This window comes from Syzygium oleosum, unplaced genomic scaffold (genome assembly GCF_021117445.2).
Source record: "Syzygium oleosum isolate NSW1041296 unplaced genomic scaffold, Sole_v2.1 Sole_v2.07, whole genome shotgun sequence".
Classification (NCBI taxonomy): Eukaryota; Viridiplantae; Streptophyta; class Magnoliopsida; order Myrtales; family Myrtaceae; genus Syzygium; species Syzygium oleosum.
The window spans coordinates 34892-54445 of NW_026607491.1; the positions used below are offsets into that span (position 1 = coordinate 34892).

Sequence of the window (19554 nt, forward strand, 5' to 3'; positions counted from 1 at the left end):
AATCATTTGCCAGTAAAAGTGAATTTTTCCCAATATGATGTATATAATCTTCCAAATCAAATGACTATCTATCTGCTATCTTAGCGCATAATCAAGGCAAGAAATTATAGTTCTCTGTAAATATTTCGGACACAACGCTTTTTCATATTATTGTTGGATTAATGAAAGATGCAATTGTTTTTTTTTTCTTTTAAAGTAAAGAGAACTTCCTTCTCTTAAGGAAATCGCAATTCCTTTTGCCTCCGCCAAAATACCCTCAATTAGTGATTTTATAAATAAATAAATAAAAAGAAACTCCATTAATATCGCAATTGCCTCAATTACTTATTATATTTTATCACTCACATATTTCAATTTGAATATTTTCTACCTTATAATGAACCTTATTAAAAAATTTCAAATCTTAAATCCACATAGATGGTTCCAATTTGCTCATATTATGCCCATTACTGAAAATCGTAAGAAGGCGATTACAAAAAAATAATTATATGTCAATTCCATTGTATACATGCAATGAGCGCGTGGTTTTGTTAGTTATTGTTATGTGAACTATACGTGTATGCGATTATCGTTTTCTTGAAAAGGGAGGAAATTATAAATAAATAAAAAAGTTGGAATTTTCCGTCACGCGATGATTGATGGTGGCATTGTCCACAATATCATAGTGTGTAACAAAAATCATGGGAGCTAGCTGCAGGAGAAGTCAAATCAATTTAGGTCTTCGATATCTTGAAAATGTTCCATGTAACTGGTCCTGGAGCCATCGGTAGCGCGTTTCGGTATATGGGTTGATGGTTCCTATGAGGGGGGTAGATCAGATGAGGCATTGGAGTTCGAATGGTGTGCATCCCCATCTTGCCGCTTGTACTATTCTCATTGGTGGTCTTCTAAATGCAAAGGAAGTCGGACGAGGGTTATGCAGATCAGGTGTTTTCGCGGGTTATTTGGGTTTTACCGGTTCTGGGGTGATATCCTTGGTTTTTCAGTTCAGGGGCTGTTAAGTTGAGTCTCACTTGAGGGGCCATTACCAAAGCTTCCGACATTTGAATGAGATAATTTAAAACTACGACTCCGGTTCAACAAGCATCCAATTATCTCATGTCCCAATAAGTCCTGCTTGTCAAATCAAAGGTGAGGATTTGGATGTTGATGCTAACTCAATGAAAGTTGGGAGGCCCAATTTCCTAAAAAAACCTCAATTTTAATCTGTCCCAATTATATTTCAAATTTTTTTTGTCTCATAAAAAACCCCAAACTTTTACTTTTGTCTCAAATCTATCCCGTTAACTTTTCATCTAATTTTTTAATATTATTTTTTCGAATTTTTTTATTTTTTATTTTTCCTTTCCTTTTCTTTTTTTGTTTCACCTTCAACCTCTGGCTGGCGAGGTCGACCCCGCCGGCTATTGGCGAGGCTGAGCCTCGCCAGCCACGGCGAGGACAGTCTGACGAGGGCTCGGCCCGGCGGCAACTGGCGAGGTCGGCCTCGCCCAGCAACGGCAAGGTTGGCCGAGGCTAAACCTCGCCGTTGCTGGGCGAGGCCGAGCCTCGCCAGCGACCGGCGTGGCCAAGCCCTCGCCAGAGCATGGCGAGGCTCGGCCCCGCCGGTTATTGGCGAGGTCGGCCTCGCCCAACGTCGGAGAGGCCGAGACTCGCCAGCGGCCGACGTGGCCGAGCCCTCGCTAGATGCGGCGAGGCTCGGCCCCGCCGGCAGCCGGGCGAGGTCGGCCTCGCCCGAAGCTACGGCGAGGTTCAGCCTCGGCCAACCTCGCCAGTTGCCGGCGGGGCCGAGCCCTCGCCAGACTGTCCTCGCCGTGGCTGGTGAGGCTCGGCCCCGCCGGCTATTGGCAAGGTCAGCCTCGCCCAACGCCGGCAAGGCCGAGCCTCACCAGCGGCTGGCAAGGCCAACCTTGCCGGCCAGAGGTTGAAGGTGAAACAAAAAAAAAAAAGGAAAGGAAAAAGAAAAAATAAAAAAATTCAAAAAAATAATATTAAAAAATTGGATGAAAAGTTAACGGGGTAGATTTGGGACAAAAGTAAAAGTTTGGGATTTTTTATGAGACAAAAAAAAGTTTGGGATATAATTGGGACAAAAGCTAAAGTTGAGGGTTTTTTAGGGATTTGGGCCAAAGTTGGGATGGTACATTCACCGCACCATGTGAAGAGCCAGTTTGGCAGCCCATTGCAGGCTCTTCATACCATGGAAGGCAACAATTGCCTATAAAACATCTGAAGCAGAAAATATTGGATACACCATTTCCTCGTTCTCCAGAATGTTGATGCCAAATTCTGGATGTTACAACTAGGCATCTATACATGAAGTTGAGAGAAATCATGTTCAAACGTCTTATTTTACCGCACTGCATAAATAAAGCAAATGGCTAGTTGATGATTCTACAAAACTCTCTAGCCTTTGATCATGCAGAGGAAAAGAGAAATTAGTGGAGAGTGCAACATCATTGCTGAGAGGAGTCGCCTTCATTACTCATAATGATCACGTATCTATGTACAGCAAGACCATAGTGAACACAATTATGTAACATCAAATTTGTGCCTTTGAAAGTGTAGGAGTCAACTTTAATGATATATCACCATAGGCTTCATCTTGTTGCACATCAATGAGTCCATAACTCTTCAAAACCTGTCCACATCATATGAGCAGTCATCGACTGAGAAAACGATCCAGAAAATCAAGAGTGCTTTAGATATGGCTTCAGTTTAGTACATCTAAAGGTGTAAAACTCGTATTATATACTCAAATACCAAAAGCTTGCCAGAAAGGAAATTGCATTAAGCAAACATCCTTACATTCAAGTCCCGCAGATAATGAAAAAATATTAGCTTAGTATGAAGAATGATAAATCAAAGAAAAATGTCAATCATTATTTAGCTATATTTAGAGTAGTGGCATCCACTTTCCTAACGGAAGTAGGACAAGATTCTCGCATTTATACAGAATATTATATCATGTAGGTTTCCAGGAAGCTGGTATCAGATGCAAATTTGCAACATCAATGCGTGTAAAAATGCAAAACGGGCAGTGTCCTAGGTGAACAGCAAAGCATCCGTATGAATTCTTCTCTATGTCCTGATTTTGTTGTAAATGGCTCCCTAAATCACTCACTCAACAGGAAGTTTCTATTGGTCCACAAGATGCTCTGTTCCCTTATATGGCACATAGGACAATTTATGACTCAACAGAAGAATCTGGTATGACAGGAACAAAATATACAATCTTCATTCATTGAACTTTAAATCTTGCCAAACATCTCTGCTACCATTATGGCACGAGAGTCAACACAAGCAAGAACTAGAGCATGGGCAGCACTGATCAAGACCTAGAAGAAAGTGCAAACGTTGATGCTCTTTTATGGGGACTGTAAATGGGTTCTGTGGAGTGGATGAAAGAGATTAAATTCTTATGCAATATATCTACCACAAAATTTCAACTACCATAGAAATTCCAAGGAACGTACTAGTGTCTCAAAAAACATTCTTGCGCATAGTCTTCTGTTCTTTCCTTCTAAAATGTTGGTCAGGCTAAGACCTGACTCTTCTTCTTGTCCTGGGGCAGTGGGAGAACGTCTTTGTAAGAACTGAGCGACTGCCCTGCAATAGTCCCAAGCAGTAAATTACAGTAAGCACAAGTGAATCACTTACAATCCAAGAGTTAAACCTAACTATTAAGCATTTAAAAATAGGGGATTCTATTTAAAATAAGGACACAAGATCAAACCTTGTTCTAATAGACAAAGGGTCAATTTCTTGTGATCTGCAGGATCCTGCTATCAAGCATTCTTGGTCAGCTATAAATGTCTCACCCATTAAGCCTTACAAAACACAGTAAAAGTAGTAGCGCAAATTATGTATTGCATCGTACCCGCCAGTGAAGTATCCTCTGCTTCCAGAAAATAAAGTTCCTGCATATACATTGGCAACAGAATCAAAAACTTTTGTCAAAGCTCTCCACTACCACAAACTTACTAGGGAAAAAGAATCAATACATATATGTGTGTTTCTCTTGATCTTCATTAAACAACAAGGAAGCATTATGCAATAGGCAATGCGTCAAAGACTCCAAGGTAGTAATGCCAAGTAGATAAGGCAAAAGAAAGAAGACCGCAAGGAGAGAAACTCTAAGCCAAGGATAAGGAACTGAGATTGGTGATGCAAAATAAGATGAAGAATGTGCCAAAACGAACTACTTATGCATGAACGCCAGCTACTTTGAGGTATAGAAATTTAGGCATGTCGAAATTCAAAATTAGGGTCAGGAAAATCGCAATACAATATTTAGAAGGTGAAACCATAACTACGAGTGTTGGCCTTTTGTCACACTGAAAACGGTCATATCAGCATTTATATAAGGACCAAGTGAAACAAGATCAATTTGAATTACACATTCACAAGAAATGCCAGGTATCAAATAATTAATGAGATATTCTATCGAAGTAAATCAGCCAGTTGGCAAAGGAATTAAAAAGAATTGAAGAATACACAAAAAATTAAGCGAAGACCTACTTCTGCAGCAGTCATCTCTGGAATATCTGAAAGGCAAGTGTTCTCTTCAACTTGATTTTCCTCTATAAATGTCAGTGGTGTTTCTGTATCAGACCTAAAAGGAACAGTGGACATGGAAGCATCAGGTGTTGGCAGAACTCCAGTTCCAAAAGTACTTCCCTCAGGAAGCTCCGTTGCCAATCCCAAACTAACTGATATAGGGGTAAAGGTATCTCTTCCGAGAGAGGAGTCGATGCCTCTTATCGGAAGTGAAACAAAATCCAGGAAGTTGCCGCCAGTCTGGTCTTTATCATGCCGAAGATGTTCAATTTCCATGTCAAAAGCAGTAGCATTATCAGGAGATTGAGAAATCCCAAGACCAGGCAAAACTTCGGCTGTAGGACCTGGAGTCTCTGAATCCACAGGCTCTGGAATAACATCATCTTGGCCAAAAAGATGTGGGTTTATTGATACGTAATCCTTCCTAAATACATTCTGAAGATCAGTGCACATGCCTGCAGCAACGCATATAGTGTCATCCTCCAGTGAAAATTTCTCCACCTAGAACACGCAAAAAGCAGTAGAAAAGTTTTAGTGGGACAAATACCATTGAAGAGGGGTTCCTGAAAACTGCACTCCTTCCTGAGGCATTTATTTAACTTCCATAAACCAAAAGCAGAGCTAGGAATATTCCTCCTTTTGCGCAGTAAATCATTGGGATTATGAAGAGCCTTCTTCATAAAGCTGCACATAAACATTTTTGAGTTACTAAAAGGCAACAACATATAAGTCTGCCCTTGTGTCTAGACTAATAAGATTACCTATTTTTCAACACTACACATTCATCAAAAAATTGCTTTCTCTTCCTTTTCCTTGCTGGTGGCTGCTGGACAGGTGGGCTTGATCGAATCTCCAATTCAGGTGATGCATGCTCTGAGATATCGAAAAACACATGTAAAGAACACTGGCTATGGCAAATCTGAAAAGGCATAAACTCAGTTCATGAACATAACAAAGCTTGCGTGGAAAGTGGTAGAAGGTCGCACCAAACAAAACGTGCTCATCTGGAAACACGGCAGCATTCTGCAGATCTGCTGAAGCAGCTGTTTCTGGATGCTGTTGATAAGGTAGTGATGACCCTCCAGAAGCCAAGGCATCTGGCACAGGAGGGGTGACAGTTCCCTTCTCCGTCATGATTTGCTCAGATCTTGTCAGAGAGTTTCTATCATCTACATGATCTGTCATGGGAGGAAAGTTCTCAAATCCAACATCATGAACTGTATCACGCATAACTTCTATTTCTGGCAAATCTGGCATAGGAATGTCACGATCAATCTTTCCCCTTGATCCAAGAGGAGAATCCTGGAAGCTCTCCCTATGTACTTCTGGGTGACTACGACTAGGACCTTCAGAACGCCTGTTTAGACACGCATAGAAATCACCTTATCATTGTACGATAAAAAGACTAAGTATTTTTCTGTAAACTGCATAACATAGGGAAAAAAAAAACATCTTGTAAGGACACTTACTCCTCCTCCATTAAACTAACCACAGAAACAGGTACCAGCGCATGTTGTGACGATTCCAGAATATCCTATAACACAAGCCATTCTTGTTAGGTATCAGAAAAATTTCTAGCTGTTAAAGGACAAAGCAATGATAAGTCACCCGAATGAAAAGATGATCAAGTGTGAGATTATAACCTCATCAAAAGATATAACAATATAAGGATCTCTTCCGGTTGGGATTTGCTCTAAGAACCAAAGCAAGAAAAGTACACAAATTCATGTGTTAAGTACGCAAACTTCAAACAAAATGATTCGAAAACACTAGACTTGTTAAATTAAAAACTAGTCACCTATCAAAGTAATCTCCTCGCGGCTCCGTAGATGGTCATCCTGGATCCTGAAATAAGATCCACTATTCATAACATTTCAAAAAGTGGAACCATAGAAAGGCAAGAGACTAGTCACAATCATACCCGTCTTCATATGTGTCATCCAAATCCATGGCATCAAGTTCAAATGTGTTGGGCAAAGTGATAGATTGTACCGGTGCCTGTCTTGTATCCTCTGGCAAATTAAGCTCTACTGGAGCAAAAACTTTGCTCAATCCAGTGAGTATAATATTGCACTCGTGGAAAAGATAATCCACTTTTTTGGAATATATCCGAACAACGCCCAACAGAAGATGGCCAGACATCCTCAAAGCAATTGGCACTTCAGGAAACATAATATAATCTACAGAATACCAAAAAGAATTACTCAAATTTGAGAATCTTGGTGAGTTGCATATCCAAACAATTACAGAATAACACCAGACGCTAAGAGTACGGATAAGCACTTGAAAGCAAACAGATAATTTAGCGTCAAGGAATCAGAGGAAACTTCCAATCAAAGTTCTTATTATTATGCTACAGTGAGAAATACACTCCCCCCTGTGCAAGTTTGGGAAGCATAACTTAATTGGATCGCCCAAGAGGCATCTTCCTTCAATATTCAGATTTATCCCTTCCAAGAAACTTAATGTCAATCGCTCTCCCTTCTCACCACACTACTACCCATTGACTTAACAAACATAAGGGCCTTATCGTGATCGAATAACGTAAGAGCCATATGATTGCTTTGTACAGCAACTGCACAAGCACCTTCAACCACACTGGCATTTATACAAGCGTCTGCACAGAAAATTGGGAGGATTTCGAAGACTAGTGATCAATAAGGGACTATTACAGTTTATTAAGTCAGGGCAATAGGAGGAATGAACCCTCAAAGTTCAGCCGAATCAACATGACATGAGCGATCACTGGATAAAAGTAAACGCGACTGGACTGAAGAGAATATTTCTGCCGCCAAAAGCGGAAATTAAATGGACTCAAGAATGATAATTTCCAAGCTAAAAATTCCTGGGTCTACAGACAAACTGGTTGACAAAACAATGAATCCTTGCAAAGTATTTTGACTTGTAAGATTCTTCCGTTTCTTCGAACCCATTAATTAACTCGCAGTAGCTCGTTCGAATGCAATCGCAAAGGAAAACCATGCAGACAAAACCAGCCCCAGAAGTGAAGATGGAGGGAGAAAAAGAAGAGTCTTGGCGGCGTCAAAGCAAAGAAAGGAAGAAACTTTCGGGCAGAGTGAAGTCTGGCCGCATCAAATCTCCACCTTTGCGACGGGTGAACCGAACAAAGGCAGGGGGGCAAAAGAAATGATAAAATCGGGAAAGAAGGGAAAACTCGAGAATGAAGCACAACAAGAGTGGGAGGGATGAGAATACGAACCGACGGTTTTGAGGATATCGGTGGAGGTGTAATGAGATTTCTTGAGGCGATGTTGCAAATGAGCGGCGCACCAGACGGTGCCGAGGGGACCTTTCCGACCCAGAAATGTCTGGGAGTAAAACATGTCGCCGCCGGAGATGGAGGAGGAGATAACGACAACACCGTTAGCATAAACACAAACTGAAGTCTGAAGAACGAACCCACCCACCCACCCACCCCTGCGATGCGATGCGATGCGATTGTTGATTGTTGATTCGGAAGAGAGAGGAAATGGGAAGAGGGGAAGGGGGTGAATTTTGGGGTGGCCGTGGGGGGGGGGGAGCGCGCGGGAAACCCAGTGAGTGGCGCCAGCTTTGTTTTTGTTTTTGTGTTTCTCCCCCGCGCTTTTTCTTTTCTTTTCTTTTCTTCTCTCTCTCAAAAGGGAGAAATAAGGGCGTCCGATTAATTACAGCCCCGCTCAAAACAATATATTCTTGTAAAAACTCAACACCAAATAATTCGAAACGGTTATGTTATATTTGGTAAAAATGGGTTGGGGGTAAGGAAAATCTCGACATTTCTAACCTTTTTTTTCTTTTGGTAATCGACTTTTCCAAAATATTCGATCTAATATCGACATCATAAAATATTCTCTTAATAAAATTATAATCTTATACATCCGATCGAGGGAACAAATCTCTTATGCCACTACGTTCACACTACCGTTGAGAATGGACCCAAAAAAAAAACACAGTAGAAAATGATGGGGAAATACCAATAAACGTGAAATAAAAAGTTGTAAATGAAAAGCTTGCAATGAACTACCCACTAGTAGCCATCCAAAAAAAAAAAAACCTACCCACTAATAGTAAAAGTTAAAAACTAATCCAATACTTCTATAAGAAAAATGTGGCGCACGTAGCGTTTTGTTTTAGTGACCCTTCGGAACAAATAAAATCTGTTCCCATATCTGGAAAGACGATTTTCTTATTCAAAAATAGGATTGAAGAGATTTGGTTATATATGTGTGTTCGAAATGATCAATCACAAGAAAAGAGGGCGACTGCTCATTTGCTTTAATAATTTGAGTCTCCTGTGTGCAATGCACCGATAGACTCATCTTTCCCGTCAATTAAAATACCATAGAAGATAGATACAAAAGGGTATAATTTAGGACTTTTAATGATGCCGCAGTGGATGTTTGGAATCCACTCCATACGATGCCTTCCACCTAAAGTGAAAAGATCATCAAAATATGTTCACATGCATTCATCTGCCGTTATATATTAAAAGTTGAATAACTTGAAAATTTTCGAGTGCCTTGAGTTATAAACGTTAATTTCGCACATTCAAAAGATAAAAAGAAAAAATACCAATCCTTCCGAGCAAGTCCATTTACCCTCACTCTCAACCCACAGCTCACTACTCCACTTCCCCTCCTCTTCTCTTCCCCGCGATGGCCCTCAATATGGCAAAACTTTTTCATACTCAAAGCCTCATTTTTCATACTCTCGCACGGTCTGTGCATTATACACTCTGCCATTGCAAAAATTAGAACATGTTCTTTCAAGTTTTGAATGTATCAAAGAAATGTCCATTTCCCAAGCAACGAAAATAAGCTTCTCCTGCCAATAAATCTTCCAGAGGTATTAGGTTCCATTTTGTAAGCTTATCTGCTTCTGGAAAGACCTGGCTGGCCGGTTCCTGAGCCCCAAGTAAATGACCCGCATCAGAGCAGACATGAATAGCACTGAAGAGTATCAATACAGTCTTGGGGTCATCACTAAAGCAGCATGATCAATCTCAGGATGAAACTTACGATATGCAACCGAGCTTCAAAACTATCTCCTTCATCCCCTACCCTTTTCAGGTATATAAATAGAACCAAAACACTCCAAAATTGCAAAAAGCTGATATCTCCGGAGGATACATAAATGATGTACATATCTGAAAAGCCAAAGCTCTCTCTTACTGCTACGCCTTGTTCACACGAATTCGTTGTCCTTCCATAAGCTGCAAAGCAAGATGCAGAACAGTCGATGAGCTAGAAAACCACAACTACTGATCCAGACAGAGAAGAGAACATTTCTAAGGGTCATACAACTAAGTTTTATATCAAGAAGACTAGAAAAAAGCGAGCAACAGCAAAACCTAGAAGCAAAGATTGAACAAAGATCATGCAGATATAGCTTAAGCCTCAAGATAAATAACGCATAAGCTAGCAACTCAGGCTGTAGCAGCACACATGGCAACCTGACATGTGTGTGCCAATATGAAGCTTACGCCAACAAGGCCACATAATTGCATAAACTATCGACGGTGATCAATCCACTTACAGCATTGTTAAAAGATGCGATAGCAGCTTCCACATCCTCATCCGAGGAAAAGGTAACAAAACCAAACCCACTGGATTTTGATGTTCCCGGAACCCGTGAGACCTTTGCACTTAGTACCTGTCCCTTCTCAGAGAAAAATTGCTTCAGCGTGTCTGTAGTTACTGACTTAGAAAGATTTCCCACATATACTTTGTGTGGGCTGTCAACAAACTGGGATTCCTCAGCTTGAAAAGGGGACAAATCCACCGACGACAAAGGTTTTTCAGTGATGTTCACTTTGATCTCCCGGCCTCCTATTTGCTGCCATGGAATAGATAGAGCTAATCATTCCCGGTAATCTACTGTCTACAAATGTAACTCCCTCAATTTTCATACATGAGTCACTTACAGAGCCATTCAGTTTCTCTACTACGGCGTTGGCATCCTCGACCGTTTTCATCGTAACAAATGCAAATCGGCGGCTTCTGCCAGAGTACTTGTCGTACATCACCTAACAGCAGACAAAAAAAAAGAAAAAGAAGAGCCTCAAGTTCAGACATTAATTCATTAGTTTTTCTTTTTTAAAGAATCAAACCCGCTCATGTAGCCACTCAATTTGTGATTTGGACATACATTCATAATGGGCTTCGGTAAAAAGCCACGAGTGAGATGCAATCTACAATCTGAACAGCATGATGCGGACCAAGCATAATCATTAACCAGGGGACTGGACCCGACAGACAAAGAGGATGGACAATGAAGAGAATCCCTAATCAGGACTGAAAGACGTGCATTGGATTGGGAGTAGTACCTCAGCTGCTTCAACGGCGCCGTGTTCCTCAACGATTTGGGCGAGCTGGGCGTTGTCGACGTCTCTGGGGATGTTGCCGATGTAGAGCCTCCTGGCGGCGGCGCCCTCCGAAGAAGGAGAAGAAGCGACGGCGGCTTCTTCCGCGACGGCGCACACACGAACTCTCTTCAAGGACAGTCCACGCGGGGTGAAGGGGGAGGAGGGGGAGGCGGCGGTAGGTTTGAGAGGAAAAGGGAAGGCGAGGAGGGGCTTGAAGTCGAGGATCGGGACAGAGAGCTGCTTTGCATTGGACGACGACGACGACGAACGGAAGGAGTGGGAGCGACGGGAGAGCCTGTGAGGCGGCACCGAGGAGAGCAGCAAAGATAATGTTGCTGATAATGATGCCATGGGAGGAGGGAAGAGAGGAAGGAAGCACAGCAAAACCAGCCAAAAAATGAAGGAGGAGGAGGAGGAGGATTGTCGGAGGTGGAGGGAGTGGCGGTGCGTAGGAGGAGTTTCGTTCTATCTTCCCCTGCAAAGATTATCCATTTCCTTTCCCCCCCCATCCCCCCCCAACACAACACATCTACTGAGCAATGTAAATGGGCCGAGCCCACTGAGCAAAACTCAAAGCCCATCGGCCACATTGACCGTCCCTCTAGGGTTTCTTTCCGGGGACCAGAAGAAGAACTGCAGAACTAGATTTATATGCCCCTCCGGTCGCGCCGACCTGAGCGAGCGAGTCGTCTTCTTTCTTTTCAATTTTTCTGAGGGGGCACAGAGAGGGAGGAAGAGCAGAGGAGATCCCAACATTAACAATGGCGCCCAAGAGTGCGAAGAAGGTGAGCAGGAACCCGGAGCTGATCCGAGGGATAGGCAAGTACTCGAGGTCTCGGATGTACCACAAGCGTGGTCTCTGGGCCATCAAGGCCAAGAACGGCGGCGCCTTCCCCCGCCACGCCCCCGCCCCCAAGCCTTCCCTTCCCATCACCAAGTCCCCCAAGTTCTATCCCGCCGACGACGTCAAGAAGCCCCTCCTCAATAAGCGCAACCCCAGGCCCACCAAGCTCCGCTCATCCATCTCCCCCGGCACCGTCCTCATCATCCTCGCCGGCCGCTTCAAGGGTAAGCGGGTTGTCTTCCTCAAGCAGCTCCCCTCCGGTTTGCTCCTCATCACTGGTGAGTTCATCCTTCTCCATCTCTCTCTCTCTCTCTCTCGACATCCACCATTTGCTAATTGGATGTCCTTGCATACGCCGGAGCTGCCTAAGTCTGAATTTTGATGGCGCGATTTCCTCTTAAGTTGCGTCTTTAGTCAATCCAGATTGGGTTACCCTCTGCAGAATTTGTGAGCATGGGGAGCAAACTTTGATGCTTCAGTACAATACATTCTGTTGTAGGTGAAAAATTCATATGCATGTGTCCTGTACTATGTTAAAGTTACGTACTTGGGCATCGATTGACTCGGGAAGTTCCCTCCCTTTGTTAGGTGCTTTTATCTCGGTGCGTATTTACTGTGGCGTTTTGTGTTTGGCTTAGCATGTTCGAACTTGATTTTACTTCACATGAATTCGATGTGGTTATACGGTGCCTATATTAATTGTTGTTGTGGAGTTAGGATGTATTGATAGTTAAGAGTAACTGTATGATACAACATTTAGAACCGAGTGTCGTATAAACAACCCCCGACTTCTTGTTGGGAGCTAAGATTTACTCGCTTGAGCTTCCACGTTTTTACTTTTGAAATCCTGCCAAGCATTCTGCTGGAGCAGTTGTCCCCTTTTAGAAGCAGAAACAACTTTGTGAAAGCATCCAGATTTTACATTTCCCATCTTCCCACGGTTCTACGTCTGTACATTGCAAATATCTGGTTCATGATGAGTTATCTTTTTCAGCGCTGCAACATCAGTCGCCTCTGCAATCTACTTCATGCGTTCGATTCACTAATTTATGTTCTCTAGCATGAAAAATCGACTGACTAAAGTTACATTCCTTAATAAGTAAGGGAGGGCGTAGCTACTTTTTTTCAGCTTAGTCACGTGGCTGTAGTGTATTACTTTATGCCAGGCATGGCTTATACAGAGGTCACAAAGAACATAAGTTTGTAATTGTTTTTCCCTACAACCACTCCTGTATTGTCATTAATCTATTTTTATCCTCTAAATTCAGGTCCGTTCAAGATTTATGGTGTTCCTCTAAGAAGGGTTAATCAATCTTATTTGATTGCAACATCCACTAAGGTTGACATATCTGTTGTTAATTTTGAGAAATTTGATGACAAGTATTTTGCAAAGAAAGTTGAGAAGAAGAAGAAGAAAGGAGAGGGCGAGTTCTTTGAGGCCGAGAAGGAGGTCAGTTCCATGAAATAGTTTTGTCATCTTCTCAACAGGGGAGTAGGATTCCTCTGCCAGCATTGCAACATTTAACTTTTCTTGCTCTTTTTCTTTTCGAAATGTAGGAGAAGAATGTGCTTCCACAGGAGAAAAAAGATGACCAGAAGTCAGTGGATACTCCATTGATAAAATCCATTGAAGGTGTGCCGGATTTGAAGACCTATTTGGCTGCCAGGTTCTCCCTCAAGGCAGGCATGAAACCTCATGAACTCGTCTTCTAGAGGATGAAGTATAGTGCTAGGATTTCTCAGTTTTTGCTACTTTGAGCATTGTTATCTCATCATGTGTACTTTTTATTCTCACATTGCTATAGACATCTAAACGTTGTCATTTTCAGAGGCAATACATACTTTGTGAGGCAATTTTCTTTTCTCTGAATTCAGCAATCCTGACATTCTGTTGACTTTCGGTACTTACAATTATGTTGTGGGATTAGTTCATCATTTTTGTTTTCTGTGAAGGTTGTTAAATGTTGATTTAACATCTGAGCGTAGTAAAGGGCTTTGCCTCTTTGATTGTCAGGCCATGTCCCTCCCTGCATTTTTTGGCATGCGCTTTGATGTCAGTCTCGATAGTAAAAGGCTTTTTCCTTTGAATAATAGTCCATGCCTCTCCCTTATGGTTAAGGTTTATGTGAAATTTGACTGCATTCTCCGTCTTTATTGGGATACTGGACTTGGTCATCTCCCGTCAATTTATTTGGGTTATATGTAAAAGGCGGCGGGGTTATATGTGAAAGGACTTTATACTAATACATCCAGTGGCCTATATCGCATGACTGAACAAATCTTGTTTTGTAGTCCTGTGGAACTTGTTCTCAGCCGTTGCCATCTAAATTACGTTTATATCGAGTAATCTAATCTTAAGGCAGATCGTTGTTATGGATTGTGCCTGGGATTAATCAGAACTTCATCTTTTGGGAGCTGATTCTGCCATGCAATCGATTTTGTTTAGCTATTCTCTCTTGCAGCTCTGAGAATGATTTGCCAGTTAAAGCTGTTAATCTAAGAGTGCTTGTTGTGTTTTTGACATGGTATTAGCGTGCTAAAGATGTCTGGCATTGCTGCTTTGTGATTTAGAAATCGGAAAGATCAAAAGGGCATACATTGTGGGATATCTAATGGATACAGGTACAATTATCTTCAACGTTGGACATAAACATTGCGATACCAGCTTAACTTCATCACCCAAATGGAGTACACAATACCCTTATATTACACAAAGCAGTGTGTCAGAACATAGATTGGATGCATCTAATATGAAACAGCAGGCAAACCAGAAGTACGGCGATTGTTTCGTCACAGTAAACCATCCGTGCGAGCAGGCAATCTCTTGAAAAAATTGCTTGGGACTAAAGGGAGTTTGCTCCGGAAACGGGGATGCCGCAAGTAATACAGTCCTGTCACTAGGGCCACTACTTTGACAGGAGTGACATAAAGCACCACGGCTGCACAAAGACAAAACATGATGAAAAGGCCTGTTGCTCTTGGGTCTCTCCAAATGAGTAGGGATTGCAATCTCTCTCCTTGTGTTGCTATGTCGCCCACGACAGTTTGAATCCTACCTGCAACACTCCTAAGTCTGTCATACCTCATTCGGACAATATCGTGCGGCCTAGAAGTAGGGAAAGTATCAAATTCTTCATCCAACTCATCTGGGTACACAGCCTCTGCCCATGAAAGCTTTGGATCCATGTGAGGTGGGTGCCTTGGACGAAACCTATAGTTCCATAGTCCGATGAGGAACATGTACAGAAATAGAGTTGGTAGTATCAACTCTGGATACCATATTAGTATCAGAAACAAGATGTGAACCAACACTGATGTCATGGGGTTCTTCCAGTTACAGACATCCCCAAACCACCTGCCCATATTAATCATTCCTGAAAGGAGTGACATTATGCGAAAGAAGTTGGCTTTACTCCTCCTCATGCTCCAAAAGTGTGAGTCCACATCTAGCATATACTCCACCACCTCTTTTCTGAGAGGAGGTTCAGCTCTCCCAAGCCTCACCGCCACAATATTCGTTGCTTGGTATCTGAGATTGTCTACTTGATTAACAGTAAAAGGATGCAAGTAATGCATTTTTGGTAGCAAAGGGTGTCCGTAGACATAGATCATGTTGGCGAGAGAAAGGGTAGTGAACCGAAATGCAAGTTGTAACTCACCCATTTTCTTTACACCTTGTGGTTGCAGAACCAGAAGTGGGTAAGAATGTGTGTAGATACGGTGAGCTTCTAGTGTCGAGAGGCGAATTCGTACCTTGCCAATTTGTGAATCTCTTGCTGCACTGCCCGCAGCTGACTTCTCACCTCCACCCAAATGGCAATTGTCGAAGACTCCTAATGTCATCACAGTGCAAGGATCATAGACCTCCCATGTGTATTGTTCATTCCACTTAGGATTCATCGTATCAAGAATCGTCCTTGTCCGAACCCATTTCTGGCCGTACTTTGCTACACAATATCCATCTGTGGTCCCTCGACCGTCCTTCATCTTCATTGGGAGGAGCCCTTGTGCACTTAGAATACCCACCTCCAATATGCCCACTGGCGGCTTCCAAAGCTGCCTTGATGTGGGCCGCTGATCACTTATGTACATGGTTGATTCATCCAAGACATGGTATCCACCTTCGAGGCAGACTCTCAGGTGAATCCTGCTGGAAAACTTCAGCTCCTTTCTCCTGTCCGCTTCCAGGGCTCCAAAGCCATACTTTTCAAGATTGAACCATCGAGAATGAACTGGCCTGTGGTCAAGCCGCTTCTCAAATGTGTCGAGCGGGAGAATTATTTTCCCTAGCATTTCCTCTTTCGAAGGGTGAACTCGATCTTCGACTGTAATGACCAGAAGCTCTTCAAAAGGCTCAGCTGCGACAAAAACTAGATCCTCATTCCAAAGTGGATTGCTTGTGCGAGTTGGACATATCTTCGTCCTTAGTACTTGACTGCCAACTTGAGCTTTGACAAATAAATCTGGCAATCGGCTTCTGTCACTGGGAAGCGCGTCTTGAGCTTCAATGACATTCACTCTGAGATACCAGAGCTTTGGTGACACATAAACCTTTGATCGAACATTAAATACACCTTCCCCATAGACAGAGGAAGCATCAGAATGCCATGCCTCAGGAAAGGCTTCATCAGCTTGAGTACCCATCCAAACTGCCAGCATTATCTCTCCCCTCACTTTCCCCCCTCCCCTCCTGTCCTCCAATCTATACCACTGTGGCGCCAATGGGCTGTCAGGAGGAACCCTAGTAGGAATTTCATTCAGGTCGAAAACCACTCTGCCAACATAATCATCTCTTCCCACCATTTCCTTATCCTTCACAAAAACCTCAAGTGCCGACGATTGGATTCTGTCCTTTGAGAAAGCAAAAACTTGCTTCCACTCTGGGTTCATTTTCTTCTCAAAATGCCTCGTTCTTCCTTTATAGTTCCCCAACTTGACCTCCACATAAGGGTCACAGCTCCCAGTTATGGAGCTTGGAGGAAGATCTTTAGCTTTTACGACTCGAACGTATAAATAGAACATCTGTTCTACAAGGTCGTATGTGCTTGTGAATCTCTCGCTGCTCATCCACCCTCTGCCGCCATATGATCCACTGTTTAGCCACCGTTCACCAAGCTCAGGATTGGCTTCTTTGACCTTATAATCATCTGGATCAGGTGCTTGGGTTTGGGGAGCAGCTGAGTGCATGGTGAATGGACCAGCTTGACTTGCTAGGTGTTTTCCAAAATAATGTGTGCTAGCTTAACAGCACTACTTGGTTCTGCATGATGAGTTACCTCAATTGAGATTCTGATGAACAACCAGAGCAAACATATTCAGCATATTTAGAATTTAATATTACCTGATGCTTTAGCTCTAGAAGAATGTAGGCTTCAAGTTCAACTACCTCTGTCCTGAATCTGCCAAAGCAAGAGGGTGTTTAGAGAAACATGGGAAGTGGCATAACCTTCTCAGCATGTTTGCTTGGCTGGAATCTCGTTCTCCAAGAGTCGCAGTGAAAGAAGAGCAAATTATTGGGGACTATGGCAAGACAAACATTTTTTACCAATCTCACCTTTGACAAGTTGGAAGAACGACGAAGTGTAACTCTTTGATACGCTTCCTTGCCTTCCTTGCAATCTTCTAGCAAGGATTACAGCCCTTCAAGAAGTTTAGGCTGGGAAATCAAACGTCCCAAGTTATTCTTCTGAGAAAACTTGAATGGCTTGAAATGCAGGTTTTGATCTCAACAATATTGGGAAGGAGTTTCTTTTGACAAATGGGATTGAGGTTGTCATTAGTTGTTTTCTCGGGGTAGCTACAGGTGATATATGGATCCTAGCTTCATGGTCCCTTTCGTAATTATTCTTCTGATATAAGAGGATACCAAAAGTGGGGCAGAAGCCCACAAGAAAGCTTAGACTCAATTTGGAAGCAAGGAAGTCCCAACAAAGAAGGCAGCTAACGAGTATGAGAAAGTTCAGATTCTTCCCTTTTGAAGCACAGTGGCTAGAGGGTGAGTTTGTTTACGAGAAGAAAGGAATGCTTTGATGAAGAAGCCTGCTGAGGAAGGAATAGTGAAAGTGCAGAGAAAGCATGAAATTCTTATTGATATGCTTGGAGAAAATGACTAGGACCAGGACAGAAATGGACCTTTTCTCGAACAACTGATTGCAGAGTTGATCTAGCCAATTTTCCTTCTCTTATGAAAATGAGAAACATCACATGAAAATGCAATCAGTAATACATCATAGAACAAACATCATTTTCCATGTTCTCTTTTTCAATACAAAGTAATTTGCTGTTGCTGCTATGATCTTCTCTATTTCGATTTTGGACGCTTCGCGGATTCATCTTCTTCTCATTGTTTTCTGTAATGAAGCTTGGCACCTCACCTTCTAGCATGAATTCTATTCGTTTGAGTTGGCCTCCAGCTTATTCGTTAATCGGAGATTACTTGAAGCTTTGTTAAAGGAATCCTGAAGTGATCAAATCCGGCGCTTTTCTACCAATTTAAATGATGGATTAAGGATCATGTTGTGTTTGAAGTGAATAAACAAGGGACGGCAGTAAGTTAATAGGACACAATCGACGTACTATTTGAACATCATTAACCATGTGCTCAAATTTTTTATTCCTCTTGAGGAAACTTATTTTCATGAATCAATTAGGTTTACAAGAAAATTGAGAATAAACAATAAAATACATGTTTTACAATTTAATTTTTACTGAAATTGGGATGGGTCCAAATAGTTGTTAAAGGATTGGGGATGGAGCGCATATACTGAATTGTGAAAAAAAAAACTTAACTACGTCTGGATCGTGTGCACTCGGCTCACATAAACTAGTGGTTGCGTGGGATCCGTGAGCCGCATCTAATCCAACGGTGCATGTGAATTGGGCTCACATGCATGGGAAGTAGGCAACACCTGCTATTGAATCGAACTTGGAAAAAGTAAAAGAGTGGGTGGAATCTTAGAACCCGATTTGTTTTAGAAATGATTGCCATTTTCAATTATTTAACAAAGAGCTTTGTTCTGAATTAAAGGCGATTAAAATGCTTATATGCCGCCAAAATCATGAAAGAGAGCTTTTCAAATAGTTGTTTTAGCCCCGTGTTTTTGTCATTTGATATGAAAAATAATGTGAACATCACACAAATCCATTTTGATTTTTATGACTAGAATTTTGAAAACAATTACCGTTGTTTTCAATTCGAAAAAGCTATTTGAACTAAAAAAAAAGCGTTAGTTATTCTTTGTGATTGTGGTCTGTGAGTTAATTTACAATATGTTTTTGAGGAAGCACAACATCATTACGAAGTTCACGTGGTTCTATGATGAACAAATGTGAAAGTGAACACCAACCCATATTTGAGTGAGTTACCAACATTTATTTGCTAGTTTCGAAATTACTAGTAGTTTTAATAAAGTCACTTTCGAAGTTCACTGACTTGTCAAATTTACTATTTCTTATAGAAAATTACCAGGTCTTATTTACCAATGCTTGTTGGATTGTTCGAAATTGCCAACCGTTTCAATACTTTACCAAAATTTATTTGTTAAAGTTACCAAGATTTTAATTTATTACATCTTATAGACTTTTCTTTGAGTCACCACTGATATTTGTTTGATTGTTGCGAAATTACCAACTCTTCTAATAATTACCACTTTTTTTTTTGGTAAAAACTTACCTACGTTTACTTAACTTTTCTAAGAAATTACCAACATTTACTACATTTTTTTGGAAATTACCGACCATTCCTCTAATTCACCCAGTTTGTTGAAATTACCAACAAGTTACTACC

At 41.8% G+C, this 19554-nt stretch overlaps 4 protein-coding genes across 6 annotated transcripts; 1 reads left to right on the plus strand and 3 right to left on the minus strand.

Annotated features, from left to right (window-relative positions):
* Window positions 1-2459: 2459 nt before the first annotated feature.
* Window positions 2460-8048, minus strand: LOC115693454 (sister chromatid cohesion 1 protein 3). Its single transcript, XM_030620449.2, has 13 exons — window positions 7781-8048; window positions 6482-6740; window positions 6359-6405; window positions 6204-6253; window positions 6030-6094; window positions 5547-5917; window positions 5322-5433; window positions 5108-5244; window positions 4522-5015; window positions 3881-3920; window positions 3737-3782; window positions 3477-3609; window positions 2460-2641 (listed from the first exon to the last, which is right to left on the minus strand). The coding sequence occupies exons 1-13, from the start codon at window positions 7902-7904 to the stop codon at window positions 2543-2545; spliced, it is 1977 nt and encodes a 658-aa protein (XP_030476309.1). The 5' UTR covers window positions 7905-8048; the 3' UTR covers window positions 2460-2542.
* An 807-nt stretch (window positions 8049-8855) lies between these two features.
* Window positions 8856-11432, minus strand: LOC115693455 (30S ribosomal protein 2, chloroplastic). Of its 3 annotated transcripts, none has more exons than XM_056313200.1 (5): window positions 10886-11432; window positions 10484-10585; window positions 10096-10395; window positions 9732-9772; window positions 8856-8990 (listed from the first exon to the last, which is right to left on the minus strand). In XM_056313200.1, the coding sequence occupies exons 1-4, from the start codon at window positions 11273-11275 to the stop codon at window positions 9734-9736; spliced, it is 831 nt and encodes a 276-aa protein (XP_056169175.1). In that variant the 5' UTR covers window positions 11276-11432; the 3' UTR covers window positions 8856-8990; window positions 9732-9733. The 3 variants fall into 3 exon arrangements, 2 of the variants coding, with proteins under 2 accessions (XP_056169175.1, XP_056169174.1); XR_008816963.1 differs by lacking the exon at window positions 8856-8990 and adding an exon at window positions 9058-9463 and having other exon boundaries at window positions 9579-9772; window positions 10886-11431; XM_056313199.1 differs by lacking the exon at window positions 8856-8990 and adding an exon at window positions 9058-9463.
* Window positions 11433-11575: 143 nt separating this feature from the next.
* Window positions 11576-13703, plus strand: LOC115693456 (60S ribosomal protein L6-like). The gene is made up of 3 exons (XM_030620453.2): window positions 11576-12046; window positions 13037-13218; window positions 13326-13703. The coding sequence occupies exons 1-3, from the start codon at window positions 11686-11688 to the stop codon at window positions 13479-13481; spliced, it is 699 nt and encodes a 232-aa protein (XP_030476313.1). The 5' UTR covers window positions 11576-11685; the 3' UTR covers window positions 13482-13703.
* A 643-nt stretch (window positions 13704-14346) lies between these two features.
* On the minus strand, window positions 14347-17725 carry LOC115693453 (FT-interacting protein 1-like). The gene is made up of 3 exons (XM_030620448.2): window positions 17323-17725; window positions 17110-17167; window positions 14347-17028 (listed from the first exon to the last, which is right to left on the minus strand). Exon 3 carries the CDS (start codon window positions 16953-16955, stop codon window positions 14559-14561), a length of 2397 nt encoding a protein of 798 aa, XP_030476308.1. The 5' UTR covers window positions 16956-17028; window positions 17110-17167; window positions 17323-17725; the 3' UTR covers window positions 14347-14558.
* Window positions 17726-19554: the final 1829 nt, after the last annotated feature.